Source organism: Melanaphis sacchari, unplaced genomic scaffold (assembly GCF_002803265.2).
Source record: "Melanaphis sacchari strain LSU unplaced genomic scaffold, SCAv2.0 Contig2_pilon_pilon, whole genome shotgun sequence".
In the NCBI taxonomy this organism is placed as follows: Eukaryota; Metazoa; Arthropoda; class Insecta; order Hemiptera; family Aphididae; genus Melanaphis; species Melanaphis sacchari.
The window spans coordinates 3,279,562-3,305,312 of NW_020271173.1; the positions used below are offsets into that span (position 1 = coordinate 3,279,562).

General features: G+C 22.3%; 1 protein-coding gene across 1 annotated transcript; it reads right to left on the minus strand.

Moving 5' to 3' along the window:
• Positions 1-2,611: 2,611 nt before the first annotated feature.
• LOC112595986 lies at positions 2,612-25,490 on the minus strand. Its single transcript, XM_025341417.1, has 24 exons — positions 25,472-25,490; positions 25,218-25,274; positions 24,528-24,566; positions 23,716-23,769; positions 22,196-22,249; positions 21,576-21,620; positions 20,458-20,469; positions 17,944-17,976; positions 15,665-15,697; positions 15,221-15,259; positions 14,104-14,112; positions 13,909-13,935; positions 13,595-13,639; positions 13,370-13,387; positions 12,676-12,729; positions 9,685-9,723; positions 9,363-9,410; positions 8,548-8,556; positions 8,098-8,124; positions 7,370-7,414; positions 5,361-5,381; positions 4,582-4,632; positions 3,503-3,562; positions 2,612-2,839 (listed from the first exon to the last, which is right to left on the minus strand). The coding sequence occupies exons 2-24, from the start codon at positions 25,258-25,260 to the stop codon at positions 2,760-2,762; spliced, it is 885 nt and encodes a 294-aa protein (XP_025197202.1). The 5' UTR covers positions 25,261-25,274; positions 25,472-25,490; the 3' UTR covers positions 2,612-2,759.
• Positions 25,491-25,751: the final 261 nt, after the last annotated feature.

The following is a 25,751-nucleotide window of genomic DNA, read 5'->3' on the forward strand; positions in this document are numbered from 1 at the left end:
TCATAGTAGGTACAGCTTATTATGTATACAATGAATAATTATATTTTTCATATACTATATTGATATAGTCTTGGGATTCGCATTTAAACGACGTTTACCAAATAGAATATCATGTCAAACACGACGGTGTGTCCAAATAATTATTTAATATTGTCGATAATTTTATTAGCGTTGTAAAATATAATTACAGTGGCAGGCATGAACACGGAGTTAGTTAATATACTAAAATGTATGATTCCCATTCACTGTCTACCACATTTATTATGTAGTTGACGTTTATAGAAAATATATTAGTATCGTAATAAATTAATAATAATATATAGTAATATTTAATATATAGTATATTTTACTTTTAAAATATTCAGTGGGTAAATGTATTTTCCAATTTTCATAAGACACTGTAAAATACCTATACGTTAGTTCATAGTTAATTAATTCTAATTAAATTTTAAAAATATTAGTTGATTCAAAACTTGAAAGTTTTTGCATAATTTTATCATTGAATTTAATTGTTTTAAAATTGTTTCAAATTATAAATAAAATATTTTGTGTGTTTTTATTACACGGAAAACTTTATGAAACTTTTAAATAAAAATTAATTACAATAATTTATTAAATCTTTTATTAAGTTTAAGGATTTTGTCTCATAAATATAATACCAAATAGTTTTTAATTATTTTTTTATATGGTTAGTATAATAGTAATTACATTTAATAAATTGTATAATTTATACTCTGATATAAAATAGATATATATTTGTATTTTAAGTTACATTTTATTGCAAAAGGTTATTAACAAATTTAAATTATTACTTTCATAAATCATAAACCATAAATGAAAACTACGGTCTCATCAGTTTTCAGAACTAACACAATACAAACTAAACAGGCCAACATTTTTAGGATTTTTAAATGACCATACTTATAATATCAATAACTTTGTGAAAACCATTGTTAGATAATATTTTTATTTTTATTTTTTATTTACACAAAACGAAGAAACGAGGTTATTCAAACGAATAATGACGATTTATCCATAAGATAATTTTTGTTTTAGTATTTGTATTAAAAAAAAAAAAAAATTAACCGTAAAAATTGGTAACATTTATATTTTTGAATTATATTCATAACTCAAAGTACAAAAAATATATTATTTTCAATTAAGGGCTTTCTTAGTAAACTTTTCACACAGTGCAATAAATGTGCACTACATTTACTCCATACACATAAATACTAGAACATAAATTGAATAGGTGTTTGGGATTTGAAATACCCATCTATAATAATAAAATTGTGATGTAATTGAATAATCAGATATTGATAACAATCGAGCTTTAATTATACGTAAACTAATGTAAGCTATTTTAAACGCATGATGTAAATAATTCATGATGGATTTAAGTTGAATCAACTAAACCACAAATGTTATTACGAAATGCCTGATCTCACTTGGTAATAAACTCCAATATATAAAGTTAATTGCATTAAGTTTGAAATGAAAACAACGCATTATACAATTATAAATACCCGCATTGTATAAGATTCCTATTTTCTCAAGATAAGTACATTGTAATATATTTATATATATATATATATATATATATATATAAATTAATATATATTTTAACAAGGAAATGAAGTTATAATATTATAGTACCTATATGTAAAATGAAACTAATAATATATTGAGTTTTTTTTTATCAATTCATTTTTTGGTTACTTAAGTACACATAATTAAGAGATTTATGTGTACCATGTCTTGAATATGTAATCATGTCGTAAAAATACCTATAATATAGTGACGTAACGACCGTTGATTAGGCATATTATCTGATTTGCAGTAAGTCTTTATCACCAACCACTTGTGACGTTCTCTATTTTTGGACTTTAAATTATCTGTTGTAGATACACGATTTTTGTTCTTCGTTTTTATTGTTACTACACAGCATCTCATACAGAATTTTCACAATCACATTTCTCATCTTTTGCATGCACAATTATTTTTAATTTTGTTTCACACACTGTACTTTTTAACGATCAGTCTTCGTGCGTTAAACTTTAATTACCAGCTATTAGTGTACATTTTATTCGTCTTTATACACCATATATTTTCATCTTCTAACAGTTCTAGTGTTTCAAAATCCATAGTGTCTTAGTACTGTGATTTCTTTGTTTCCAATCACTAATGACGCGTCGTCTACGTCTCGACGTCCATCATACTTTATATATCCTTGTTTGAATTCATTTACTTCCCGTAGACAGTAGATTTTGATCCTTGTAGAATCTTAACCGTATTTAGAGGCGTGGTCTAACCTATCACATCGATAACGCGGCGACGCGCGGAAACGTCCGACGTCGCCCGGGAAAACCCAACGCCACGTTGTTTAGTTACTTTAATAGATCGATCAGCAATCACGATTGATCTACGCATCGTATCGATTACTTTATGAAGTATACTATGGTATACTTACTGTTAAAATAATTTTAATAAAAACAGTATTAACATTATACGATATACCTGATGGATTTTAAATGTGATTTTAAGAACTGTTATTTATAATTCAGTACACTATACATTTTTTTAATCTTAATATAAAGTTTTTATTCACGCAATCTATTCATGTTACTGAGAAACAAGGTAAACTGATGAGTGATATAAAATAATGAAAAACAAATAACAGAGTGAAAAAATCTCTTCGTGGAGGTAATTCATCGCGTTATACATTAAACATACTTATGTAAACGAATACAGTTTTTATTTTATTTTGTGTCTGGTTCTGGATTGTCTAGATTTATTACAGTAAATTTACAAAAATCTTGTGGGCTCCTTGGTGAATGATCTGTAATAAAAATAAAAAATAAAAAAATACTTTAATATTAATATTTATTTTTTCTGGTGTCAATAATAATACGATAATAATTATATATGTATATATAATTTATTTTAGATTCTGATTGGAGCGAAGAGTGTATTAATTTTACAATGATGTGTATTTTTCCTCTGTTTTGGAGTAATTGTTTAAATTTTTAACTTAATATATTTTCAGATAGGAAAATTAATCCTAGTATCAATCTATTTAGAGAAATTTAACATTATTAATTATTTTTAGTAACGAGTAAAAAACTTTTAAAATTAAATACGAAGAACAAGTTGTAATTAAAGCTATATTTAAAAAATATTAAATGTATAAAGGTACCATGTTTTTTGAATATAAATAATGTCATATATGTATATAATAATTAATAATTCTATTTTTAGTTTATTTTTTTTTATTTCAATTAAATATTACTTTGAATAACTAAATTAGGTTTTATTAATTTTAATATTAAATTTATTTTATCCACGCCTTTATTTGGTCATTGAGAATTATTTCTGGACAAAATATACAATGTAGACTTTTCCTACCTAGACCACTAAAATTAAACATTATGCTCAATTCCCGGTTTTCGACTTTTCCCGTAACATATATAATAAATAAACAAACAAATATACAATAACTAACTTGCAAAATTATGATACTTAGCATCATCTCCTATTTCATAATTATTCCCTACATATTTATCTGAAACATTGAATAACGTTATCTATGGTATTAATAACAGCATGAGTTTAAATTTCGTGGTAATTATATAATACAATTAAATACATTAATTGTAGAATAATGTTTTTAAAAATTTAATTTTTTTACTATATAGTATGATTTTTTTACATTAAATTGGTAATAAATTAAAAATGTTCCTTATTTTTAATTATATAAGATACATTATTTTTATGAACTTATTTTGTCCACAATTAAAATATATTTAGCCTTTAAAAGATAAAAATAAATAAATATATATATATAAATAACTGATATTTATTCATATAATATATGAATACGTATTCTCTCCTTTCTTTAGATAATATACTTAATAATGATTGAAGTAATATCAGAAATCACAAAAGCTATCGAAGGTTTGTGCTTCTATTGGTTTTTGTGTTGATATCTATAAACGGTAATGTGACACATTTTAGTTCATCGATAAATTTTATTGGCTCACTGATGAATTTTTCGGTTCACGAAAATTTAGAAATTCTCATGTTTATTTAGGATAGCTGTTAGTTACGAGTTACGACTTACGAATAATAAAATAGTTATTATGGATTATGGAACCATAAATAAGGAAACAGAATAAAAAAGAGATTTTCTATATTCATATAAAAAAGACAATATCTATATTTTTGTAGCTTATAAACAAAAAAATTAAAAAAATAAAATTAGAGATTTATAGATATCAAGAAAGTTTTGAGAATAATTTTAAAATTTTAATAAATACTCTATCAAATCAGATACGGTTGGACGAATTTTTTCATATTTATTTATTTTATAATTTTCTTAGCTGAACGTGATAAGTTGCATTTTTAGTTGGTAATAATCAACAAGTAAAAATGTAAATACTATGTAGTGTTGATTGTAAATTATTTATCCTACAATAGAGATATAATTAGTATCAAAATAAAATTTTAAAAAGTGCATATAAAAAAATATTTTTTTAATCTATTTCATTAATTTTTAATTTTTGATAACATGTTCATACATACTGGTCGTATTCCTAATAAACATCAAATGTTCACGGTATTCAGTTACAAATTCTAAAATAGAAAATTTAATTAATAGTTATATTTATCAATTTTATTGATAAATAAAATATCTTATTTTTAAGTAAGTGCTAATCTAAGCAATATCTAAAAAATACACTCTTGTTTATTATTGGTTTTCAAAAAATATTTTATTTTTTCTAGTTTATTTTACTTATAAAAAAGTACTATTTTAATAACATCCAACCTGCGTACTGTGATTATTTATAGGCAGTAAATGTATTTCATATTTTTATGTATTAAACCACTACAATTACTCAATAGCGTATATCTGTTGAAATATTCTGAAATAATATTATAAATTTTCTACATATAAGCATCTAACAGTAATAATAATCTGAAGAAAAACACATGTGATTTGATTATGAAGATTTCAAAAACTACATTTCTAAAGTGAACATCTTGAACTGTTGAAATTTAACAACTTTTTGATCTAAATACTATACCTATAGATATTTTAAATAATATATTTAACTTTTGAATAATTCTTCAAACAAAATATTTGAAAAATATAATCCATCCCTACTTAACCTGACACATTTTTAGTGTATGATATATACTTGGATTATGAATTTATAACCCCGAGAGGGAAGGATAGTTTAAAGTTTAAACACTCAAAACATTCCGCTTGGCTATGAGTTTGACATATATCTTTATAAAATATCTACATATTTTAGTAGTTCGTTTCAACAAATATTAATACATTGTAACCTATTACATACTAGATATAAAAGAATCCATTTCTGAAAAATTATAAATAAACAAAATAAAACTTGTTTTATAAATTATACATAAATATTAAGAAATATAATACACATTTTATTTGTATTGACATTTTTATAATGGTAATTTTTCATAATTTAAATAATATTAAATTATATTATATTTTATCAATATTTATTATTAAATTATCGATATATTAAATTTAATTTCAATAATATATCTTATCATTGTTAAACGATCTAATGAAATCAATTCAAAATGAAAATGATCCTTCAGTTTATATTACTAAGTATATTTCATTTGTTTTTGAATTAACTAAAATAAAAATTGTTTATCTAATAATTAGTAAGAATAAGATAATAAGTTTTTTTTTCCGAAGACATTGCATTTATTATATTATTATTATTTTATTATTTAAAAATTGAATATTTATATCACATTACATTATTGTAAATAGCTATTAACTTTTGAGTAAATACCACTGCTGTACAATACGAATAGGACCATAGAATAAATAGATAATATCATAAAATTAATATAAATATTTTAAAATATTGTATTTGGTTAAATTCATGATATGTCTAAAAGATTAAAATCCCAATAAATAATGTTTTTGAATTATAACAAAATATTGAATGTCGATATTCATAATAAAAATAGGTAATTTCGTCAACGTTTGAACTTCAAATATACATAAAAAAAGAAAATAGATTGTTTTTTATATACATATTTTAATAAAATTATGAACTACTTAGGAGAAATATTTTATTAATATTTCAAACCCCAGCTATAAAAATTCTTTACTACAAAATACTTGCAATTTGTAATTCTTTTGACAAATTGTGTAAAAAAAAAAATTCTACCAATGTATTTTCTATATTTTTATACAAATTTAAAAACAACTTATGTATCTTATAAAAATTTTAAGAATTTAGACCCAATAAATAATTTTTAATGTTAAAAAAAAAAAAAATCAAAATATTTTGAAAATTAAACTATTAAATAAAACGTTAATATAAATATTTTGTGACAATTTAAAATATCTTAGGTTATTCATTTTTAAGTTATACCAAAAAAACGAAATTGATTTTGTCAAAAATTAAATTTGATCAAAATTCCTATTTTTCCTTATTTTTATATTTGTTATACTCTCTTATTTTTAAAAATATTATTAATTTAATGGTAAATTTTGACCTCTTTAATCTCTCCAAATACAAACTAGATCCAATTTTCAATCCAAAATTACAGTTAAAGTTGAAAATTGATGCTTTTTCGACTATGTGTTGTAAATACATATATATAAAAAAAAAAAAAAAACACCAAACCAACACATTCATTACTTCACTTAAAACCTAAAATGTTGATGATACTGTCCAAAAAGTTTTTAGTAGAATATAGCAAGTTAAAAAATAGTTATAATAATGGTTAAAAGTTGTTTTCTTCAATTTATAGAAGTGCGAACTTTTAATGAGACCTATAAGAAATTTTTCACGTAACAGTTTTTATTAATTTGTGCACTATTAAGGTTTGCTCCATTCTTTAATCTTCTATGACAATGGTGTTTAGGTTTATAAGTATCAATATTTCTACTAAAACAATAAGAAATAATAATATTATTATAAAGAGCATTTACATATACTACTTTTAGAAAAAAAGTGATTAAAAAAAGTGTTATATAAAAAAATTAACAATATAATAATGTTGTGATTATAATATGTATATTCACGAAGACTGATACTCCTGTGGCAGTCGCAACACAGATATTATATTATATATGCGAATTTATTGAAGAGCAATAGTACCTATTATTTAAACGTATATCTTTGTTAGAATGATATCAAAATACAGAGAATTTATGTTCAACATTTTCTTCTCTATATATAATATAGTATAGTATTACTCGTTCAAAAATTATGACTTATCATTAAAATGATGTTGGGAATTTCAGATGTAGTAACAATGTATTGTAGTTGATTCATTACGTTATTAAATGTACTGAATAACTTACTTATTGTTGGTAAGACATGATTGAAATTATCCGAAGCATGCTCATCTAAAAAAATTATTGTTTTTTTAATTATTATAGATAGCTACTATAACAAATTATCACTTTAGTAGAGTATTGTAAAATATTCGAATACCTATATAATATATACCAATATTTAAATACTTTTCTTAACATCAAACATATTTTAAATGGTATTCTGTATTTGGGTACTTTATCAGTGATCAATGATGAATTTTAAATATAATTTTTTGATACATTAAATACTACTAATCACATACAATTTATTTTTCTTGTTGTCCTTTATAAGCTTATATTTATTAATATACGCTAATAATGTTTACTTTCTATAAAATATATATTCAATATCAATGAAAACATTGTTGTTAAATTATATTAGGTAATATAAAATATATATTCTATAGCTGTTGCCAATTATTTAGCTATAATTATATAGTCTAAGTATATAACAGCTCTTAAATTATGGTGAATTACAGAGAATAGTTGATAAAATATTTATACAACATTAGATATTTTTACTATATAACTTATAAAACTTAAATGCATTTTAAATAATATTTTAAGTAAATTGTTTACAAAAATGTTTATGTATATATTATTAAATACATATTTCAATTAAAATCACCATACAAAGTAGATGTATACTTAAATAATTTAATGCGTTCATCTATGGAAAATCAATTTCATTAATATAATACAAATAAACTTACATATAAAACCTGCTTCTATTAAATCATCTAAACATCAATTAAAATAAAAATGTTGTTATTTTTTTAAAATCACCACATAAATATAAATGATCAATAGACTATCTATTATTCAATTCTATATAGTTAACATAATAAAATTATAATAACTGATAAATGACTACTTGATTTAAAGTCTTTAAATCTCATCAGTGGATGTACTTAATACAATAATTTTAATAAGTTAACTATCATAAATTATTCAATGAACTTTAAGTGGTTTATGATATTTTATAGTACAAAATCTAGGGTATCTAATAATCTAGACTATTTCAATGACTAAAACAAAATAAATAAATTACACTGAATTATAAAATTAAATCACTTCTATAAATTTTAAAATGTATATGGTAATATAGTACTAAATATATGTAATTTACTTATGCAAATAATATCCATAACGTATAACCTTACCGTGACAAACTGCAATATTTATCAAAAATAAAAAATAAATAAATTATAAAATCTATTTCAAGTTTAAAACTATGGCTTGCAATTAAATCGAACAATTTCTATTATAGAAATCAATTTATATTTTACATTTATAATACACTATTAATATAATTTATATAAAAAAATAATACAGAATTAATTTTTATCAAATTATTTTTTACGATTTTTTATGTTAGTTAATTTATGAAAATAATTTACAAAGTTCAAGTCTAATCATTAATATTTTTTTTAATTTAACCAAGTCAAATATAATTAAATTACGACAATTACGTATGATAGAAATAAATGTTTTGTATTCGCTTTACAAAATATATAATAATTGCAGTAATTAAATTCATCCTTGTAAATTAAATCAAAAAATGAACAACTGTAATCATTTCACTATTAATATCAAAACGTGAATAAATTACAATATAAAATTTTTCTTGAAAAATGAGCATTAATAAATATAAAAGTTAAGGACGCGAAATTATTAAAAACTGAACTAATATCATCAATGTATGTACATGGAAAATTAATGTAAGATGTTTATCGCAGGTATATATTATTAGACTGCTGCAAACAATAGTTCTATCTAATTATCATCACTAATGATTTTTTTAATAAAAAACAAAATCGATCAATAGTATTGATTTATAATAGATAATTTGTTTTTATTCATCAAGAACTCAATAAAAAATAAACTTTACAATAAAAAATTGATAATTTGATTTACTTAAACTGTTGCAGAACTTAGACAAACACACGTTAACTAAATAATTCAATAATGCATTTACCTTTATATCCACACCAATTTCTTAAATATCCAGATCGAATGGAAATATCTAATTCGAAAAAGTAAATAAACTTCATGATACAATATAAGTACCCTACTAGTAACAAGTATAAACATTTAGATATATCAATTGCAATTATGATAAGATTTCCCTTATTAATTCAAATTTTTCATAAATCCGAAACACATGTGTCATAACTCATAAGTAATAAATGTATACACCATAAATATTTAATATTATGTAAACAATTTTACTACATATAACTTACCTACCTATTGCCCATACACTAATTTAGTAATTTTTAAACCAAATAATAACTTACTACTTTCATAAGGTGAAACAATTTGATAAATATTGTCCACTAAAATCAAAATTAAAATCAATATTATGATATTAATAATTATGTTAAATATATATATATATATATCGACAGTCATAAAATAATGGTTCAGTCTTTGTTTAACACTTATAGTTTTAATTCTTAAATACATATATTTTAACTCAATATAAAATAATGTTCTTGAATTCTAATCTACCATTGTTTTAAATTAATATAATTTTAAATCATACTTGAAAAACTTATTTTATTTAAACCATATTTTATTTTCATATACTCGTATTAATTTATTTATTAACAATTATTTTTATTAATATTTCATTTTTCATTATAAATTATTAAAACTAACTTAATTAAATAATCTTAAAATTGATGTATTATATGACTTAACAATACCAAAATCCTAATAGTAAAATATTATAATTATTAATTGTTTTAATAATTTTATCAACATTATCTTGATTCACTACCATTTTGAAGAAGAGCAAAAAATAACAAATAAATAATTCAGTATAAGGTATTCAAATATTATGAAAAAATAATTTATTGTTGAAAATTAAATTTAGTAAAGAGAGTCTTTTGGAAATAGATTTGATAATAATAACTCTGAGTAACTTATAGATTGAATACATTAGTGCAATTTTAATTATTTGTTAGAGTAGATACTCGTATTTCTCAAGTAAATTAAATAAATTTAAAATAGAAAATAAAAAGATTTTGATCACATTTTTGAAGGTGTCGGTAGTTCTAATTAAAAATTAAAAATTAATGCTTAACTAGTGAACTATGCACCATATACATTTTCCATTCCCTTATTAAGTTAATTAGAAAATAATAAAGTCATAAAAGAAGTGAATACACCAATTGATTTAATTAAATACATAGCAATAATTAAAAAGCCTTAAAATGAATCAAAAATTTGTTTAGAGCCTCGAAATCTTAATTAAAATTAAAAAAGAAAATATTTTCCATTTCCTAAGATTTAAGAAATAATAGGTAAAATATTAAGAGTATAAAAACAAAGGATTTCATCAAATTATATTAAATGAGAATAGTGCAAAATTGACAATTATCAACACACATCCCTAAGAATATATACTTTTTGTAAGTTTTTATTTATACTGAACGTAACCATTAGAATATCTCAAAAATATTTTTCACAGTTATTATTGAAAAGTCTAATGGAAATACAAACATCTTTTGATGGCATATATGTTTTTGGAAAGATGATGAAAAACATAAATTTAGAAATAAATAATGCCTAGTTAAATAAAGACAAGTGTGAAAAAACAGTTAGAAACTCAATATTTTACGAATTTTCAAGTATCGGTGTATACCAAACCCTGTTAATATTTAGGAAATAGCATAACCAAAATATAGAAAAGATATTGAAAGGTTTTTGGGATGTATAATTATATATTAACATTTATTTTTCATACATTAAACAAAACTAAACCATTCTTTAAAAAAAAATTCCATTTTTCAATGCAACCACAATGAAGAAAATATCTAAATAAATTAAAATAAGATTTGTTTAAGACTTTAGCTACACAATATTTTAACCCAAACTAGAAAATGGTGTTTTCTATGGATGCTTCATAGTATGAAATAGGTGCAGTTTAATTTCAGTAAATAACATATGCAATATTCTAGGGTTGTAGGTCACAACTTTCATCAATTTCATCAGTTTATCCATATAAAGTAATAATAAAATGTGATCATAATTCAATGAAGTTCATGTTCAAAAATCTGTTAGCTGATACACCATTAATATTGCAGAGAATAATATTTAGACTTCAGATGTATGCATTTAATTTAAAATTTAAAAAGAGCTCTAATGCACATAGCTGACACATTATTCAGAGCGCTTATTGAAAATCCACATGAAGCAAATAATGTATGTCAGAAATGTAAATCCAAAGTACAACGAAATATTTTACTATGTCAACCAAAAACAGAGAAATATGTAAAAGTATAAAATAATGATATAAAGATGTGAAACATAAAAAAAAATTGTCATGTTAGATTTATCGTGTTAAAGTTAATTACCAAAGAATTTGAAGGCATACAGGAATTTTCGAGATTCATTGATAACTAACAATAGATTGTTATTAAAAGATAATCAAATAGTTGTATCGTTATCTTTGCGGAAATAGATTTTAACCGTTTTTGTACACAAAAATATAAATCAAGAGGTAGAAAAGCAGTTAATAGGTCAAATATTAATAAAAACATAAAACTAATATCGAAAATCTGTGAATTGTGTATTAAATACCAACGTACAAAAACTAAAGAATTAACGAACTAAGTAAAATTCTAGATGAGAGTTTGCAAATATTAGTTATAGCATTGATTATAGGTATAAGTCATATCAATAATAATAATTTTTTATTTGTTATTCACTATTTTTTTTTAAGTTTTTAGAAATATCACTGTTAAAAAAAAAAATTATATTAGTCATTGCATAGTAAAGTTAATCCCTATGATTGTAAGATTTAAAATTCCAAGTATTATTAAGTCAGATAGAAGTAAACAATTTACACCAGAGCAATTCAGACAGTTTGCTGAATAATTTAATGCAAAATTAGTCAATTTGTTGGAGTTTATCTCCATTCAAATAGAATTATGAAAAAACAATACAAAAAATAAATAAACAAATAAATATAAAGCAGTAGAAAATAGTCTTGATTATAATAATGAAGTATATAAACACTCCAATTAGTAAATATATACAAACCTCGACTAAAATAATGTTTAGAAAAAAGTAAGATCACTAATATTACAGAACCCATACATAATAGTTATTAATTAAAATTAAATTTAAATTATAATATTTAAGTGATTTTTCAGTTTCCAAGAACAGGTTATAGTCTGTTAAGTCTAAAGTTAATAAAGTCAACATTATTAATACGTTAAACGTTTCAAAGTGCAATATTTACTATGAAAATAATTTAAAATTAATTTATTATTTCATACTTTGTTTATTACTGAGGATTTTGAGATATTCATAAAAATGTTTCGCATATCCACCTAAGGAAAATAGCAAAAATAAATATATAATATTATTATTCTAGTAAGTATGCATTAATCAACATTTTCTAACATGAATTTTATATCCTTGTCCATAAGCAGTAGGGTATGTAGAATGTTTTTAGTACAAGCCCAAGAAAAAATTATGCTTTTCAGCTTTTACTTATCATAATTAGTAAATAGTTTCATTTACTAATAAAGCCTAACTTTATACAGTGATCGGTCATTTTTGATAACATATTTATCTAATGTAATTGTGATCCTTTTAATACATAACCCTAATAACTAATAATTTAAGTTAAAAAAAGTTTATGCAATATTATCTTAAAATAAAATACTTGATTTGAAGAGTAATATATAAATTAACAATAATATTTTTTATCTACGTAATTCGTTTTTTGTATTTAATGTTAAAGGTTTATGACTTTTGTAAGAAATTTTTATTTGACATTTTAAACGATTAAAAATGTGTACTTCTTTAATTTGATTTAACTAGAATTATTTAGATACTATTATAACATTTATAACACATTTATACCACTATATATATATTAATGTCTATATTGCCAGTAAAGTTATAGTATGACGATTAAGTAATCGCCACGGCAAAACATGACCAACATAAAATAAACTAACTTACCATGCGTTTCGTTTACTACTGAGAATAATAAATTAATAAAAACCAGTTATGATAAATAATTGATCTTTCAAACGTCACATCCGCATTTTATTACATTTATGAACTCGTAATTAGGTTATATATATTTAATACGTATCATACTATCATGTAATTTTTACATGAAAATTCAATATCGAAAAATAGTATACTTTTAATAATATATTTTTTGATCAAATACATACATACTTTTGTCAGGAAATATTCTTCTAATATTTTCGTTAGCCGATACATCTAAAATAACGATTATTAAGTATAATTATAACCACAGTTATATGCCATAAGATAATTTGATCACTTCTTAGTTCTAAATACCATATAAATTTAACCATAAACCTTAACTAAATTGTATTTAAATTATATTTGTTCTCTTGAACAAATAAAAAACAAAAATTAAGTTTGTTTCACAATCAATAGATAGGTATAATATAATATACATTACACCATAGTATAATATTATATTAACAATACAATGTTACCAAAAAGTACAATAAATAAATTACCTTCAAAATTAGCTTTTATTAATGAGTCTGTTAAGAATGAAAATGAATAATTTTAATTGTCTAAAATAATAGATTAAATATAACTTAATTATTAAGTTTAATTAACCTAATTTATTTGATAATAGATTGTTCAATAATGTAATGCCTATGGTATCTACCTACTGCTACTATAGTACGTATTTCAAATTTTCTTACCATAACAAGCTAAAATGAGAAGACAAAAATCAAATAAATATTTTAATTTAAAAAAAGTAAAATTTTACTAAATATAGGTAACTAATAATATTGTACTCAGTTTAAATTTCATTCAATAACTAATAATTATTATTTTTTTTCTCGATCGATATTAGCTTTTAAAAATAAAAATAATAATTTTTAAAAACTGATCAAAAAATGTTGAATATAAACAACCGTTCTTCTATAATGTTAATGTCAATTGTATCTGGCTATTGATTACGTCACTGCTTTGTAAATTTTTAATTTTAATTCAGAAATAGATCTTTTCATACATAAAACGATTTTGAGTAAAGATGGTCTACAAGCTTATGTTCCAAGTATATTTTATGATATATTGTTTATGTTATAGATATTGTAGATTATATGGTAAGTTTAATACATTTTTGAAAAAAATGTTACATTTTAAAATATTATTATGTGTACAAAATATTATAATAATTAACATTAAAATATAATTAAAATTGTTATTATTTTTTGAATATCTAATTCCATCCAGAATTTGAATTTAATTAAAAACGCATAGGTGAACATAGTTACGACAATACTCTGTACAATTTAATAAAAAACTGTGCTTATTAACAAACTTTCAATCTTAGCACTGTTATCACTGGATATAGTTACCAAAGTACATAATATTTTCTATTACAATAATTTATAATACCTAAATCATTTTCATATTATACAGAATCTTATGTATCGTTCTTCTAAAATTAAAATATCTTAACTTATCATATTATTACAAATTTTAAGTTTAAATAATATTATTTATATTTACAGTTGAATCTTGTTATCCCGACACAAACGGAAAAAACTAATCATGTATAGTTAGAAATTGAGTAAAAATTAAAATATATTTATTTTAATTATACTTATGTTGAATTCCAACAATATTATTGAGTTATTAAAATGATAATCCAAAAACAAAATTATGGCTGGGTTTTACAAAAATACATTGGATTTCTGAGGGTGCTGGACTGACGTAATGGCAGAATATCTAGATTCAAAACTCAACTGTACCTATAAAAGTATAAAACAAAAAAATTAAACCTAATTCTGTATGATTGTACTTATTTACCATCAACTGCGCACCAACTTAACGGATCTAAATTCATTTCTACAAACAAAAAAAGTAATTAATTATATATTAAGAATTGTAATTTAAACTAATCTATAGTAGATAGATATTGGATATACATTATTGATATACTTTTTAAAACAATTATACAGTTATATTTTGATTCAATTAAAGTTGAATAGAAGAAGAGATTTCTAAATAAATAAATTTATTGTCGTTAAATAATTATTTATATTTCAATCGATGTTATATTAATTAATTAAAACAATAGACTTTTCAAAGTACATTTTCGACGAAGACGAATTATTCATTTTTATTTCGAAACTATTACTATTACTGTATAAATTTAAATGAAAATTAATTATAGGTAAATATTCCTAGATATCAAAATGATATATACATTTCCTACTAAGATAAACCGAATAGTTTTTAAACATAACTCACCATTTTTGGAAGTATTATATAATCTATTAAATGCTAAAAAAAAAAACAAAATATGAAAAAAAAATTTCTGTTGAACTATACAACTATAAACTATGTTGATATTCATATTTTATTAGTTTAATTTATCTTAAGTTATAATTGCATGTAATATTTTACATTTGAACAAATCTTATTTAAAAAAATATATTAACGATTAAAAAATTGTAACAAAAGACAGCTGGTATCTCTTTGCTACCCCTGACCACGGCATGGCCCATTTCCGCCAAAAAGCTGGTCCCCTAATTTACGCATAGCCTATTTTCGCCAAAATGAAAATTGTATAAATATATGAAATCCGTTTCCACCAAAATTTATTTTTATGAAAAGACGTTTCCGCCAATTGTTATTTGAGAACCATACACAAATGTTCCTTTTCGTTTCAAGTATTATATTTTCTTTTTCCAAAATATTGGCCGTACAATTTTTCATGAAACATCTCCACCGAGTTATTTTTGTTTTTGGCGTATTACCCAAAACATATTTAAAACCATCAAAAATCAACATTGTTTACCTCGTTTGCTTACAATAAAATCCGTTTTAAGAACGTTATCAACTGTTTGATAAACATAATAGATACTGAATCGAAATATAATAATTTAACATTTGTCAGATAATAGTTGTGCGCTAATTATAAGTAAACTATGATACAGTTTATGCTTCTTTCAGTTATCGACGAATGACGATTATTAAAAATTATCGAAGATTATCGCTGTATCTATTTATTGTTGTACCTATGATCTTTGCAATTACTTACAAATGTCATTGCTATTATCTACATATTACATTGCATTGCTATATTTTAAACTTACCACAACATATATTGCTTAAAAATTAAAACCATTGGTTTCCAAAGTTTTTTTGGCGGAAACGGGAGTATGCGAAAAAAACTAATGTTATACTATTGATATCAATAAAAGTAGACAAGTATGTAAAGCTATAATTTGAAATTGTATTCAACTTATTAAAAGTAAATCAAGAAATGAACATATTATTTACAGTATATCAAAGTTCCATTATAGAACTTCCATATTAAATGTAAATTGATAACGATAATTTGAGCTCAGTAAATTTGTCGGTTCGTTAAAATTTCGGACATCACAATATGGTCGCGTTATGTTATATTATCTAAATTATGGAAGTTTTATGTTATATCTTCACCAAATTTAAGAAATCATAATATAAATTAATTAAAACAGTTTTATATATATGAAAATATTTTTAGCATCACGGTTTAATTGTAGTTATATTATGCTATCATGTGAGTTTTATGCAACGACGAGATGATATTTTACTGTCATTGTATCGCTAACACTTGTATATTACTAAAATTCAAAATTATTTACGAAAGATAACTAATTACCATTAATTTTCAGTTGCAAATTTAAATTAGATTTATTTTATATAAATATAATTATTATCATTTTATTATTGACATTATTTTAATGAATTATTATAACTATTATTCTAAACTATTTTAATAGTATTTAATATTTATTTCACATTATTTTTAAAAGTATTTATTGTCATGTGTCAAAATCACAGGCGAAGATTATTACCATGACCAATTTACCACGATATTGTATGGTTATGGTAGGTAGTAAACAATTAAAACTGAATAAATATACCTATAATAATAATTTAATTAATTAATCATTTAAATAAATTACTTAGATAAGGAGTATCTTAAAATAAAAATTAAGGAATTTAAAACAAAGTATATTGAGAAAACATTTATGAATTATTTTGAATAATAATCTATTAAGTATAAATTTAATATTTATTTATTCTTATTATGTTATACTATAAGGTTCAATACTTAATATAATAATATAATTTTCTTCTTTTTTTTATGGATTTTAGCCTTTAAGACCAGCCATTTAAGTAAATTGTCTATATTTTTTCTCTGACATCTCTACATTCAGTATCACCATTCACTACGATTACATCCTTTTTTTTTATACGGTCTCTCTGTAGTATCTTCATAATTTACTTAACGATCATGTTTTTTTTTCCAATTTTCTAAATAACCATCTTCATAAATTAGTCTTCTTTCCTCTAAGCGTATCAAATCTTCTTTAAACATTTTTTGAAACGTCTGCTCACAGAACCTAATGATTTTTGATTAATTTGGTGAACATAAAAAATCTGATCTGTTGTCAGTCTATAAGATCTAAAATTTTTTAAGTATTTTCCTAAACTTATATGTCATACATTTTTAATGTTAAATTTGAAATTCTTACTTTGAAATACTTCTGGAACTCTAGTTGTCATTTCTAAAATAATATTTATATAAAAATTTAAATATATACTAACAAATCATAATATTATACGAATATATATAGTTGTAATTTTAACAATAGTAGTTTTTTTTATCCCGCATTTTGTTTTCAATAATAATATAACACGACACGCATGTTTTTATTAACTCCGTTAAAATTTGTTATCGTTATTGTTTTTTGCAACTTATTATGCCAAAATGAATTCTTATAAATTGCTAACGTAAAACTCAATCTAATTTCAATTGAATCTGTAAGTACACCCTATTTGTAAGGACTATATTTAAGAGGTGATTCAAAAAGGCATTAGTCTCCCTGCCATATGTTAGGAGGTGATATAACATTTTTAATGTATCTAAGACCTAGTTTATTTCTCATAATTTACTTTCAACTTATTTCTAGAGCCTATTAAAAAAAAAAAAAAAAAACAGTGACGAAACAACAACAAAAACCGTGTGATAATAATAAATAACAAAATACACAGGAAAACAATTTTATTTGTTGTGTAGACCAAGTGCGATTCAGCTCGAAAATAAAAACTGGATTAGATGACAACATCGATGACAGACGGCGAATGCGACTTATGTGCCACGCAACACCGGTTGAGAAACACTGCTCTATGTATAACATCAGGAAAAACATCTAAAACTACTGAACTTTAAACTTGTTCAAAGTCTGCATAAATTATATTTGGTGTAAAATTTAAATTCAAATCGTTTATTTTTTCTAATAAACTATTTAACGCATCTTTATATATTGATATAATCTTGACTGTTAGTAAAAAAAATACTAAAGAAGTATATGTAGTATTTTTAGCACCATGAATTATAAATAATTGATAAAAAAATTTAGAGCAACTTTTAAATATGCCCATCAATGTATTAAAAAGCACTAAAAACTATTTCACTATTTTCGTTCATTTTGAAATAACACTCACATAAACGTTTTGAAATCGACCATCTCTGAATATTATCATTCAAAAATGTTTGAAAAGCGAATTTCTATTAATTAATGCAATACAATAATTTTTTTTTCATTGAAAATTTTAATTATTTCAAAATTTTCCGTTGCAAAGTTATAGCACTATAATTTTATTATTTGTCGCACAAATGGAATGTCGAAGTGTGACTAATGCTAACATAAACAAAATTAATTTCCAATAACAAATTTTAAGGTGGTATTTACTGATAACATATCGGTAAACGGAATTATCTACAAGGTGGGTATAATGTGAAGAAAAATAGGGACCTAAGTTGGCTCAGTTTTGCTGTCTATACATTTTACTATATTAAGTTGAAATGTACCCAGGTTGCTACTGGCTAAGTACTAGGTACTCATTAGTCATACCAATGTCTAATACGAACTACACAGTACACACTAGTACTCTACTGTAATTTATATTTATATTTTATTATAAAACATACATTGATTAAATTATATCATCAATTTTGGCGTCAATTTAGTGGTTGTGGCCCATGGGTGATTAAAAGTTATGCATATACATATATTTACGCAACATGTAAGACTTGATTAAGGAGATGATATGTTAAGGTATTATTAAAATATTAAATCTTTAAATGTTATATTTATGTAGTGACTCCCCTGCTTTTTCAAATGTCTCGAATGTCCTTGTTATGCACAATTAAGGAATTGCTGCTTTATATTGTTTTAAAGAAAAATATGTTTGTAAGTATGTGGGTAGATGTATTGACTCAAAATAAAATTGTCATAGGTGTTTCAAAATACATTGGAATTCCTAATCTTCACTAATAATATGCTCTCAAATATTCGATTTTAATTTCTAGACCTCTCATACTCATAATGCAATACTCCAAGCTCATAAAATCGTCGATGCTATTTTTATGTTACTTAAAAAAATCTTAACTACTCCTGTATCTTTCTAGTTATCTTTCAAGTCTTTAACCAAGTTTGGCATGAAAGATTACTTTTTAAATTTATACGATTCCTTTTCTCTCCTCTATTTTTCTTTATAAAATCGTACCCGAATAACTGTCACCTTCAAGTTCAATTCATACATCATCTCTTCTACTTCAGAAATTTCAAAAATTATGCTGGTGTTCCATAAGGTAGTATTTTATCCCCCTATCTTTCACTACTGACTACCCCACTACGCAGTAAACTTTTATAGTGAATTATGTTGACAACAAATTTATCATGTCCATTAGTAAAAATTCATTAAAAGCTCCATCTAATCAATAAAATTATCTTGACCACTACTAACTACTAATCCGTATCCCTAATTAAGAAAATAATGATAAATCGTATAATAGCTGTGTAATATTATAACTTATGTAAATAGTTTTACTTTTTATTGTTCTCGATTAAACTAATTATTAGGTAATAATCGATGACGTCGTCAGCAGTTATTTTAAATAAATAATAAACGATTATATCATCTAAATTCTATACATATTTTTTAAGATATAATGCTTAATATTATATAATCTAAAAACTTACCCTTATAACAAACTAAATTGTAAAAAAAATATAAATAAAAACTAAGTTATAAAACATTAGTTATTATACATATTTATGATTTTACTAAAAAAAAATAAAATGATAATTTAACTCAAATATTGGAAACCCTTCATAATGTCGATATAGACCTTATTTTTAATAACAATTGAACAAAAGTCATCTTATCCAAAAAACTTAATTAACATGACATATTAAACTCGTCTTCTTGATTACCTTGAAAATTAAAATCTCATACAAGCTTATTTATCATGCCAAATTAATTTAAGAAATGTAAGCTAATCGGAATATTAACTATCTTTTATCAATATTATTATTTAAAGTAAATGGATTACTCTAAAGAAAAAATAAATTTTAGCATTATATAACAAAACAAAACAAAAGATAAATTAAAAATCAAATTGGTTGCTGTTATTGAGTATATTTTCACGCTCAAATGTTAAATTTTTTGTTTATATTCTTTCTATTATTTTAAAATTTACAAAATTTTAGTGTAGATAAAAAATTTTTTAACACTAAAAAAAATGCTGCGCACAAAAATATAATGCATTAAAAAAAAAAAAAAAACTATGATAAACTTATAACTTTAAATTTTTCATCTCATGAAGTATCTAAATAATCCTACAATTTTACTTTGAATTTTAAATATATATAACTAATAAAAAATATTATGTTATAAAAAGGTTATGCATTAGCATACATCGTGGAAGAGGTAAATTCATAGTTTTTATAACAATAAAAATAAGATTATATCAATTTAATCTTTATTAAATTCAATAATATATTATGGTAAATGTTCAAATAAACATTACTAAAACATCCAAACATAAAAAAAGATAGACGAGTGGGTATCAATTTGCTGTGTAGTAGGTATCAAGTGGGTCACTAACTTCCTGTGATCAATTTGTTAAATTTGAAATTGATTATATATCATTACATATTTATAAACGAAAAACAATTCAGAGCATAGATAGTCTAACTATCAATCTATGTCACTAAGTACTTTTCATATGTTTATTGATATTGCTATTAAAGCTATTAAAAACTAATCTGATCATATTAAAATATGCAACAAATAATAACAAAATATAATTTTTTACCATTAATAGTTTTAAAAACAACTATCTGATCACTTCTCGGTAAACCTAGAAAAATAAAAGTTGTTATTTCATAGTAAACTTTTTTAAATAACTATTCAATTATAGATACTAATATTTTTACAATGAAATAAGATAAGTATATTTAATAAATACTACTTCCTCTAGTATAAAATAAGATGATTATCTATATTGCACTATTTTATTATTTAAATTATAGATTAATTATCATAATCATAAACAATATGGATCGGCAGTGTCCACAATATACTAGCAATACCAAAAGAAAATGAATAGATATTTGTTTAAAATGATTATTTTCCTCAGATATTATGCTGTTTATAAATGTACAATACATATTATATATAAATATATATGTGTGCACTGTGCATATATATATTACAACTATCTGATACATAACACTACCAAAGACTTAAAAAAACTAAAAAAAAAAAATTTTAATCATAATTCATTATAATTGACAAATATTTCGTGAAGGATTTCAACGACCAATAAAGAATTTTATACTTATCATCAGTTAAATTTCATAGAAATTGAATTTCATACAATCATCAATTATTCATTAAAATTTAAAAAAAAAAATTATTACATTATGTATTGACCTGTATTACGTGCTATACGTTTTGCATATTGTGTATTATAAATATCTTGATTATCTAAAAATAATCAACAAAAGCATTAATGATATATAAAAAACAATGGAATATTATTTACAATTTAGATCGGTACATTATTTATTTGAATTTCACTCATTTACCAAGAATATAAAAAAACGTGATCAATTTTAGCTGCATTTTACGGAAGTATTAAAATAAATCAATTAAATCGCAAAATGCAGCTATTTAAAAAAAAATGCTTATGTTTTCATCGTTAATCGTGATATAATACTCATGTTGTGATTTAAAATATTGTCAGAAATCAGTGGCGTAACTGGGAAAAAATCTAAGGGGAAAAATAATTTATTTATCATGATAAGACCCTGAGCGGGGGTTTAATTATATTTTTATTGTATATATTATACACAGTATACCTAATTGGTTAATTTTACACAAGTCTTAAAACTCATTATATGGTTTAGATAAAAACAAATCATAGGTAGCAATATCATTAAATAATATTAAGTACCTATAAGAGTTCATTAATAAAAGGTGCTATATGTAGTTTAAAAAAGTAACTAGTATAAACATTATTTACACATATTTTATATTTGCTAAACAATTAATAATAACCAACGACTAATTTAATGACTTTATTCAAACAAAACTTAGTAAATAAATAAAAAAATATTATTTTAATGTTAATTTTCTATTACTTCCTACTTAATTTGAAAATAAATTTATCAATTATTTTATCAAAATCGATTATTGTTCAATTAAACAATGTCAACTGCCGTTTATTAAACATTATTTTTTAATATATAATTAATAATTATTAATAACTTATAGCATAAAAATAAGTAAGTACCTATAGTATAGAATAATAGAACATCATAGTCTATAGACTTTCAATAAAGTACACTATCTCATCACAATATAATTTAGTAATATAATAGGTATGTAGATATAGAAAACAAAATAATAATTATACTAACAGTTGTTATTATTGTAATTTGTTATTGATCTAAAAATAACCTCCCGTTCCTGCAGTCATAACCACGACTTCAAGACAATAATATTAAATCGTGTTCATACTTCATATAATGATTATATTATTACTGAATTATTTTTTGTTCCTAACCCAAATAATACGATTATTGCAAATTACGATAACATATTATTATACAACAAGAAAAACCTAAAATAAATATTAACTTTTATGAAATAACTTGAGGAAAAAATATTTCAATCTTATAATAATATGTCAAATGATACATTACATTCTTTCTTAACTTATGATAATTCAAATATTTGTACTGTTAGATTATCTCGAGGGGAAATGACACCAAATTTTCAGAAGAGGCAAGTACCCTCCACAATTATGCCGATGTCAGCAATGATTATTGGTGCATGAGATTATATTGACTAATATTGCATTAACAAATAATGTACCTCTATCAAGTATTTAACATTTTAATATCTTAAAAATATAATTAAAAATAATTATTTATACAAAACTTAAGTACATTCTACATAAGATTCATTTTCTAAAAATTCTTTCAAATCACGTTCATAATTTTCTAGAAAGAAAATAAAAGTTTTATTATAATATTCATCTTTTAAATAGTTTATTTTCAATAAAATGTAATTTTATTTAATTTTATAATGTCTAGTTTAAATTGCTATTTATTTATTTTTGTAATTTTATTGATTATTATAAAACTATATCAATGGAAAATTTTTAGTAATAGGTATAGCGTGTAATAAAATTCACATACAAATTACAACAACTGTTATTGCTTTATCCAAAATATTCACTTTGCTTGAGTTAATAATAGTTATATTTTATATTTTATTCTTATTCTTATACCAATATAAGTTTAGGAACTTGGTCTATAGGTATTTAAAATGCAAAATGAATTACAAAATATTTTATTTAAAATTTATAAACCTATAAATTTGTTTTCGTAAATGTGTATTGAATATTGGTTATAAAATTTACGATACCTAACAAATATTTAAATATTTTTTAAGTTTTTCTTATTAAATAAATTATCTAAATAATAACTAGGTATATGTTCATATTATGTACCTACTTAAATCAATTTAAAACTAGAACAACTTTAATGAAAAAAGTCACTCGCTAATTATTAATTGATTAAAATAAAAAATAAAACACTTTTGAACTTATTATTTATTTTTGATAAACCTCGTATGATTTTTTTTATTTTTTAAGTTTAAAAACAACCTAATGGCATTCTCTGTAATGTTTTAAGATAAATAGATGTATACAATATAATTAATACAATATGTACTAAATAAACGATAAAACTTTTACCATGGATTGTACACCAAGTTGTAACTGATAACATACGTTCTAAAAAAACAAAAAAAAATTTTCCATGTTTTCTGTTAGCAACAATTTTGTAAAAAAATTCATAATTACGCTACGTCGTATCACACCGTTTTTATATATTTATAAAAAAACTTAAATATCTTTATTCTAAAATATTATTATTTTTTCAAATATACAATATTTTCTTTTGTTCGTTATTAATAGTGATCAATAATAACCATTGCAAATTATTATAGATATACATTTTTAACAATAATAATATTATACTTTATAATACTATCACCGAACTGCTTTTAGCTAACATAAGATAAACGTTTGTTAATCTAACAGAATGGCATACAATCATGAGTATGGTGTACTGGTGTTATGTTAAATTACATTGTACATAATATCAAATATGTGTACTTTTATACAGAAACTCTTAAATATACCAATACCATAATTTGTCAATATTATACATATACAGCTAATTTATTTATAGTAACCATATTCATCATTCAATAAACAAGTATACGTGAAATTATATGATACAAACAAAACGAATTAAACAATTTGTTAATATATTTTACTCAATTAGACATGCATATACATATTGGCCATAAAAACCATTATCTTATTTTTTCTTAGTTAAAATATTATGTGTTTGTATTGTATCGTATCGAAAATTCATACCTGGATTTAGAACATGCTCCAATAGTTCAGAAATATAACTCATTCCGTACTTATATCCTGAAATTAATGAACTTAATCTTTTAGTGAAAACTTTCAATTACAATAAATTACATAATTTATTAACTACAAATAAATAAATTACAAATGTTTGTTTTGTAAAAGCCTATGCTTACTATATCGATAAAGAAACATATGATTGCTTATAAATTCTAACATTAAAAAAAAAAACTATAAACAAAATAATAATAACTTACTATTCAATTGAAATTTGTTTAAAAAATAATCATCTAAAAACAACGATATGCTAATCATGTTAAAAACACACTACTTAATCATAAAAGCCAATATAAAGATTAAAGATAAATGAAAAATAAAATAACTTACTAATGCTCGATTGAGCAAATTTTTTGTCTAAAATAAATGTATTTAAATTATTGTTCATTATTATATTGCATTATATACTATATTTAGGCACACATTGTTTATTACTTCATTATGTTTTTAAAATCAATGAAATCTCTACAAAAAGGTTTA

Coding starts and splice junctions, on each gene's coding strand:
- LOC112595986 (XM_025341417.1), bottom strand. CDS start 25,260: ATGAGTTATATTTCTGAACTATTGGAGCATGTTCTAAATCCAG. Junction 15,260..15,664: donor ATATAATACTTCCAAAAATG/GTGAGTTATGTT, acceptor TTTTGTTTGTAG/AAATGAATTTAGATCCGTTA. Junction 13,640..13,908: donor AATAAAAGCTAATTTTGAAG/GTAATTTATTTA, acceptor TCGTTATTTTAG/ATGTATCGGCTAACGAAAAT.